This window comes from Podarcis erhardii (assembly GCF_964252035.2).
Source record: "Podarcis erhardii genome assembly, chromosome: 13".
NCBI classification, from domain to species: Eukaryota; Metazoa; Chordata; class Lepidosauria; order Squamata; family Lacertidae; genus Podarcis; species Podarcis erhardii.
In genome coordinates, this window is record NC_138502.1 from 5325381 (window position 1) to 5333548 (window position 8168).

The window sequence follows — 8168 nt, forward strand, 5'->3', positions numbered from 1 at the left end:
TTCGCTGCACAGCGATCCCTCTTGTTGTTCTGGCTTCTGAGATTCAGAATATTTTTTTTCTTGTTTTCCTCCTCCAAAAACTAGGTGCGTCTTATGGAGCGAAAAATACGGTAATTGCTACAACTGGCCGTAGAAACAGCTCTAGGCAAATGGGTCTCTCCCTCATCACATCCCTGAAACCTACAAGCCTTTTTGGGCAGCCGGTTAATTAGTTGGCTCAGAAACAGAAAGACTGGTGTGGGAATCCACCTTACAGTTCAAAATCTCTCTTTTTAATTCTTAGCAAAAAACTCGAAAAGGCAACAGAAGGTGAAATAACAAAACAGCGCGGCCCCAGTTAGTGGTCACAGCTCAACGGACTAAAATACACAGTGCAAATATTTGCTCATCTAGAACTCGACGTTGTCAGTTATCCACACACACCTACCCAGATGGGGGGGAGAACAGAACAAGACAGCAGTAAAACATGAACTCCTGGCTTCCACTAAATGTCGCCACTGATTTCTCCGAGAAGCATCTCTTGTCAGCAAATAAGAATAAATTATATATAATTTATATATGTATATATATCTATATATCTCACACGCATACATACTTGTGCCAGCAGCTAACAAAGCCAGGGGAACCAATGCACCGTGGGTCCATTTCAATGGGGCTTGAACATCTCACCTAGCTTTTTTTTTTAAAGGGGGGAGACAGGGAATTTGTGGCCTTCCAGAGGTTGCAGCTCCCATAATCCCTGTGTACTGACTGTGCTGGCTTAGGGATGATGGGAGTCGCAGCCCCACTTCCCATCCTTGCTGGGGAAGGAGTTCAAGGCCCAGGTGGGCCAGGAGAGGTACAGTAATAGCTGCCAACTGCAGAGGCCCCCCACCTCTGCCCTGGTTTGCTTCGTCTGAGTCACGTGGAGTGCCCATAGATTGTGCGATTAAGAAGGCACCGGTTTAGCGAAATCCTGTTAGGAGGTTTATTTACCTGACAGGATTGCAGCGTATCGTTTTGATTTGGAATGTTCTGCAGACTTTCTAATCTGGTGGGGCTCCCACCTCACCCCCCTGTTTGCATATCAACAGCTGGATCAACAACAGAAGAAGAAGAAGAAGAAGAAGAAGAAGAAGAAGAAGAAGAAGAAGAAGAAGAAGAAGAATCCATCACGGTCATTGCATCTGAGCCTGTTATTGCCAAAACGAATCTCCGGACAGAGAATCGTGTCAGTTGAAAAACAACAAGGAAAAACTGTTTTCTTTCACCTCTATAAAGCTTTATGCAGACATAGCTTAGCCTTGCTACTGGTTTTCAGAAGCATGGCCACCACACACCCTGTGGTAGGGGATAAGGAACCTGCGATTCCTCCGACACTGCTGGACTACAACTCCCATGAGTGCCAACTTCTGTCCACGATAGTTGGGTGCTGGGAGTTGGAGTCCAACAATATTTGGAGGCTCAGAGGTTCCCCAGCTCCAATTCACACCTAATGGGCAAGAGGCAACCGAGTGTGAGAGAAATTCCACTTCTAAAATGTGGGCTCTCCTTCCTCTCTTGCCCCTTCAGCCCCTCCTGAAACCCTCAAATTATGCTCCAGAAGGTCCCCCTGAAGAAGATCTGGAGGCAGCAGAGGAGAAACCAGAAACATTCTTGCGCAAAGCTGATATCTTTTGCACAAATGGGCAGATAACATTGGAAGTCACCCACAATGTCCTTTTGAAATTATTTTTTGAATATTGTCAGTTAAATTATTATTATTATTATTAAAAATAGACATACAAAGATCTGGGCAAAGTCTCAATGAAGATATGACTTTTATGCTCCTTTTTAAACACCTGTCTAAGAAAGATGCTTAAGAACGAGCCACTGCCTTTAAAAAAAAATCAGGTAGAATTAAGAGTTGTTAACTGTTCTAACGTCATGTTTAGAAAAACATCTCTTCATGCTCTGACTGGATTGAATGAAGCCTTAGCTTCATCTTTAAAAAATAGTACTCTTTATATTAAATAGCCAGATATAACCTTTACCTTTTAAAATCTAATTTTTATCATCATTTATACCAAGTTATGTTAATTTATTGGGCCTTTGGATCCATGCATCGTTTTCTGTGCTTTTGGTCACCGCCAAAGATAATTCTGCAATTATCAAGACTAAAAATCTTAACTGATCACTGCTCTCAAGGAGTGTTTTCTTTAAAAAAATAAATCCTTCATACAAATTTTCCTTATTTAAAGCTGTTCGGATATTCCATGTGCAAAATTTAACTTCTTTCATTTTCTGTGTTTTTTCAAAAAATAGCTTACTTACAAAACATTTAATCAATAAAAGGAAGAAAACATTGTCCATCCTTTTCCTTGCCTAAGGCTGCAATTCTATCTCTATACCGGGAAGTAAGTCCATTTGAACAAATTTGGGATTTACTCCTGAGTAAACATACATAGGAAGTGCACAGTCAAAATGTTGTTTTGCAACTACTGCAGAAGAATTTAAGCTGAGTTGCTGACTTCAGCCTTTCCTCCTTCTTTTAATCTTTCCACAACTCCACAATAATAATTTTCTAGTCCACCTGAATCACTTGATTTTTTTCCCTCTCTCCTGTGGCATTGCAAAATTAGGATTGGGGTCCCGCCAATTTAGTCACTGCTTTTAAGGGTTACAGTGCCTGTAAGGGTTACTTCTGACTACTACATAACTCTCCTTCCTTCAGGCACATAGCTGAGCTTCTCCCTGCAGAAGCATATTTCATTTCCTCCTCCTCCTCCTCACTTTCCAAGAACATTTCTTAAAATGTCAAGTGCATGTACTCCTATCACTTCTTCCACACAAGCCGCGATTTCAGCACCGACTGAAACAAAACCCGCGGCAGGCAGCTCTCAGAAGATGGAGGTGTCAAGATAACTGGGTGGCCCCTAGGGATTTGTTTCCTCTCGTCTCGTTGCGCAGAGCTAGAAACAGTGACGGTATACCAGATCAGAATCTCTCCCCTTTAAAGAACCCCGATTTACGCAAGCATCGCTCCCCTGTTCTGCTGAGCTGGTATTTGAATCCTCAAAGTGACTGGGGAAAGAGAGGTGTCGCGGTGGCCCCTATTCACTTGCTCAAACGCCAAGCGTGGAAAATAACCTTTAAGAACTTTCTTTTTTTTTTAACTGCCATACACTGCCATCCTTTCCCATACACCACAAAATATACCTTTAGGGAAGCGGGAAGGGAAGGGAAGGGATTGCTGGTGGGTTGTGGGGGAGAGGTGGAAAAAATGCTGCTTCTGCTGCTGTGCATAAGTAACCCTGTGTGCGGTTCTTAAAAGGCAACGTCCAGTGTTTGGGTAAGAGAGTCCGGATGCTGCTGCAGAAGGCCGCTCAGGTCAGAAGGGGCTCGTCGTCCGCAGCCCAGTCGGCAGGCGCACTTCCGCTCTCGGAGTCGGGCACGGTGAGGGACACCAGAAGGACGTCATCCTCGTCTTCGGGGGACGGAGGGGCGCTGAGGGGATTGCCTGCCTCCACAGAGCACGGCAGCGCAGGGGAGAACAGCCGTACGCGGAGACAGCGCATCATCCCCGAGAACCGTGGGGTGGGAGGGGGCGGGGCCTGGGGCTCTGGCACAGGCTCAGCAGGCGGGGGCGGGGCCTTCTGGGGAAGAGGCGGGGCTTGCTCTTCCAGCTGGCTGGGAGTTGTGTTTTCCTCTCCGGGTAGTGGCTCAGGCAAGGTATCCGGAGTGGAGTGTGACGAAGAGGTGGTGGTGGTGGTGGTGGCAGCAGCAGCGGCAGAAGTGGAGGTGGTTGGGGCAGACCGAGGCAGCAGTCCCAACCGCCGCATGCGCCTCGCCAAGCGGCGCAGGAAGCGGCTACGATGCGGGCGGCGGTTCCCACCAGTGGCAGTGGCGGCGGCTGTGTCGTGGCGAAACATATGCAGCAGAGACCTCAAGTTCCCCAGCACTGAATTCTGAAATGAAAGAGCAGAGGGAAGGGTGGTGAGGAATTAGGACAGACCGAAAACCAAACACAAGTGTGTTTACCTGGCAGGGAGAGCCCCTCAAGGAATCCCGGGAGGGCATATTTACCCATTCATTTATTTATTACCTTTGCAACCTGCCCGTCCCACTCCCCAAAGCCCAGTGTGGCAAACATGTCAAAGCAGTACAATCTAAACTAGAAAAGGTTTTTGAAACATCAAAAACGCAAATCTGGAAGACACTAAAAACAATTGCATTCCCTCACAGTTACTAGTTTCAGCATTTTCAGTAGCCATCATCAGTCAAATGCCTGGGTAAAGAGGGGTGTTATAAAAATTTATCCTGAAAGCCAATAATGAGGGAGACAGGTGCACCCCACCAATGAGTGCATCACACAAATGCAGAGCCACCACCCAAAAGTCCCTGTCATGGGTCAACGCTATCCAGGCAGTAGCCAGAGGTGGTAACATTAAAAAGGCCTCCCCTGCCAATCATAGGGCCTGAGATGGTCAATATGTTGGGAAGACTCCAGTAAGGTATTTACGCTCTCTTTCTACAGATGCTTTGCTGGGCACACCTATTATTCAGGTCTTCGCATCTTCCTTTGCTGGGCACACCTATTATTCAGGTCTTCGCATCTTCGCTTGCGATGGTCCCAGAGTTTTCAGAGCCCTCTTCAGAACTGAGTGATATGGGAGGCTGCAATACTGATGTTCATTGCAGGCCCTCAATATGGCGAGAGCTACTTGACACAGCCTCGCCCGAGTGCTCTTGTTGCCTATTGCTCCTCAAAACTCCCGGCTCAGAGTCCCCAGACTTCTGCCTCAAAGACACGGCTTTCTAAGAATGAATTGCATCTTAATATGAGGGCCATTTCCCAGCTGTGGTTATAATTGGCCCGAGCCATATGGATATCCCATCGTACAAGCAATGGAGCTTACGGAGAGGCATCTGTGCAGTTTGCAATCCAGTGGCAGCCAAGTAGCCAGAATAATGTAACATCTTAGACCTCAGAGACAATTTCAATCTTGCCCGGCTACGTGGGGAGACATGGGGAGTCAAGACATGGGGCACTCATAGGAATCTTTCTGGTAGAGTGGACAAACAAAAGGCTTTGGGGAGCGTTTCTCACACACACAAAAACGAAGAGAGTGGGGCCTGTACATTTTGCCTCATACCTCAGGTTCTACAAATGTTAGAAATTTGCTGACCTGATGAGGGTGCTCCGTGGGGAAGCCTTCGACGGGGGGGATGACGCCGCGAGCAATGAGTTGCCCGTAGGAAGGCGGCGCCTGCCGTTGCACCAGCCGGGCCTCCATCCGCGACAAGGGGGATAAGATACTGTGGGGAGAAAGAGACACACACAAAGTGTGAGATGAGAGCTGCACCCGTCACCCCTCTCCATCCCTCCAAAATAATCTTTTCTCATCCCTCCTGAACTCTCCCTCTCTTTGTCTGAGTGGAAGTTTCTAACTTCAACTTCCTTTCACGTCATAAGAACAGACGATGCGCCCTGCTGGATCTGGCTGGGGGCCTGTCCAGCCCAACATCCTGCTCCCACAAGTGGCCAACCCAATGTCCACAAAAAGAAACAGGGTTCAACGGCACTCTCCCCCAAATGCAATTCCCATTGCCTCCGGCCATGCAGGTGGAGCACAGCCCCTGTGGCCAACAGCCACTGATAGCGTTATCCTCCACAAATTCGTCTGATCCTCTTTTAAAGCTGTCCAAGTTGGGGGTCCTCACTGCTTCCCATGGGAACCGATTCCATAGTTTTAACTATGTGCTGTGAGAAAAAGCGCTTTATTTTTTCTGTCCCTAATCTTCCAACATCCAGTTTCGTTGGGTACGCTGCAGTTAATTTTCATCGCCCACATTTTCCAGCTCTACAATATCTCCTGTTAAAATGGCAACATTCTTTACAGGGAACCAGGCAGAGGGCCTTCTCAGTGGTGGCGCCTGCCCTGTGGAACGCCCTCCCAGCAGATGTCAAGGCAATAAACAACTATTTTACTTTTAAAAGACAACTGAAGGCGGCTCTGTTTAGGGAAGTTTTTAATGTTTGTCACTGTATTGTTTTTAATATTCAGCTGGAAGCTGCCCAGAGTGGCTGGGGAAACCCAGCCAAATGGGTGGGATATAAATAAATTATTATTATTATTAGGCAATAGCTGCACCCACAGCAGCTAGGCCACTGGTTCACCATGTCCATTGGGCTCCTCTCTCAGCTGCCGCCCACAGCAGCCATCCCATCAGGCTACAGGAACATAGGGATAAGATGGCAGGATCTTGCTATCACCTCTACTGAGAAAGGCCAGCAGCTTTCCTTGAACAGTCCAGCAGGCTGTTACAAAAGCTCTGTCATTTAAGACAGAGTTTGCTTTTTTCCTTTTCCCTCCAGATCCTTTCTTTCTTTCATGTTATGCCTTTTGGACTGCAAGCCTGAGGGCAGGGACTGTCTTATCAAGGACATTTGTAAGCTGCTCTAGGAGCCTTATTCTGACTGAAACAGGATGGATAACAATCAAGGATTTTTAAAAAATAAAATAAAATAATCAGATTTTTAAAATAAAATGCTTTTGGAGGAAAAATCTTTGTAAAGATAGTTTTCTATTTAAGTTATGCTATAATCCAAATGCTAGTCATCAGGAAATAAGGTTTCTTTTAAGTTTTTCATGTGTGGTAAAACTCAGTCTGTTTTTTTTTTTAAAAAAGTGTTTAACCACATCAGTTAGCAAACATGGATACATATGCTATAATGTTACTGTTTTAGTTAAATAAATTGTTTAAATTGTTATTAAGGAAATTATTATTTTTCTCCTTCCAATAAAGTACAGCAGAAATGTTGTGCCAATATAAACAGTTAACTAATTAAACCTCACAATAATTTCATAATCATCTGTCCATGTATTTCTAATAGTATAACCATATCTGTAATTTTTGATATAACTGTAAAAATAACTCTGAAAACTTATTATTCAGAAAATGAAACCTTCATCTGCATGTAAATATTAAGATTATACCAGCAAGAATGAGTCTTTCTGTAAAAAAATGATTTAAATCAAGTCTTACTGACTAGTGATTTAGATCGATTTGATTTAAATTAAATCCACTCTGGGTTGAAGAGGAGGGTATTTAAGCAAATAAAGCAGATTTCTATACACCAGGGTACCATGATCACAGTACTTCCTGGGGACACCTGTCTTCCCTCTCTGTATGGCTCCATTCCTATACTTCCCACCCGCCTTGCCAGTCCTGCCCCCACAGTTTCCATTGCTCTCCCCATTTTTGATATCTCGTGTGCACATTCCCTAAGCCCCAGCCTTGCCCTTCGCTCCCCGGCTGCTCCCCTCACCCAAACTCGTGGCTGCGGAGGGCATACAGTCGGCAGGTGCAGCCCAGCGCGATCACCAAGAGAAGGCCGCACACCAGGCTGCCGATGACGGCCGCCGTCACCACTTTCCGCGGGAGGACATAGGAGCAGTCTGCCTCGTCGGAGGCATCAATGCAGTCCGCCTGCCCGTCGCACACCCAGCTCTCGTAGATGCAGCGCCCATCCCGGCACCGGAAGTTGCCTGGCTGGCACGAATAGCAATGGCGCTCGTCCGCGGCGTCGGCGCAGAAAGTCTGGTAGTTGCAGCGGTCGGCCGGTCCGTAGCAGCCGGCCCCGCCGATCCCGCGCCCCCCGCAGGGGTACTGCCCCACCGGGCAGCCTTTGCAGCCATCTTCATCGGCGCCGCTGGCACAGTCCCAGAACCCGTCGCAGCGCTCGGCGGCGCTGTAGCAAGTGGCTCCCTCGCCGTCGCCTCCGCCGCAGGGGAAATCCCACGGGACGCAGAAGCCCCGCACGTGGTAGGTGGCGTTGAAGCCGCGGCTGATGGTCCCGGCGCCGCCTCGTAGGACACCCACGCACGGCTGGAAGGCGAGTCCACGGCGACCACTTTCTTGTTGCTGGTGTAGTCGAGGTTTGCGCAGCAAGCGGGGGCGCGGCACGGATCCGGGCGCCCCCTCGTACACCCTCAGGGAGTCCCCGACGCCCAGGCTGAGGGCGGTGAAGCGGATGCTCAGAGGCCGGCTGTCGTGGGCGTCGAGGGCCCACTGGCAACGTGCGGCGCCCAGGTAGGAGTCGGAGGCGAAGCCGGGAGAGAAAAAGATGCCGTAGAAGTTGTCCAGGGTGAGGTTGCAGGGGAAGACGGGTGGCCTGCTGGCTTCTGGAGCAGAGAAAGAGAGTG

General features: G+C 48.0%; 1 protein-coding gene across 1 annotated transcript in view; it reads right to left on the reverse strand.

The window, feature by feature from the left end:
• Window positions 1-250: 250 nt before the first annotated feature.
• The window catches only part of LRP10 (LDL receptor related protein 10), a 13436-nt gene continuing 5518 nt past the window's right edge, over window positions 251-8168 (reverse strand). The window contains 5 exon segments of the mRNA XM_081838513.1: window positions 251-3926; window positions 5148-5277; window positions 7292-7811; window positions 7814-7904; window positions 7906-8159. Coding sequence (XP_081694639.1) covers window positions 3345-3926; window positions 5148-5277; window positions 7292-7811; window positions 7814-7904; window positions 7906-8159 — 1577 coding nt within the window. The 3' untranslated portion in view covers window positions 251-3344.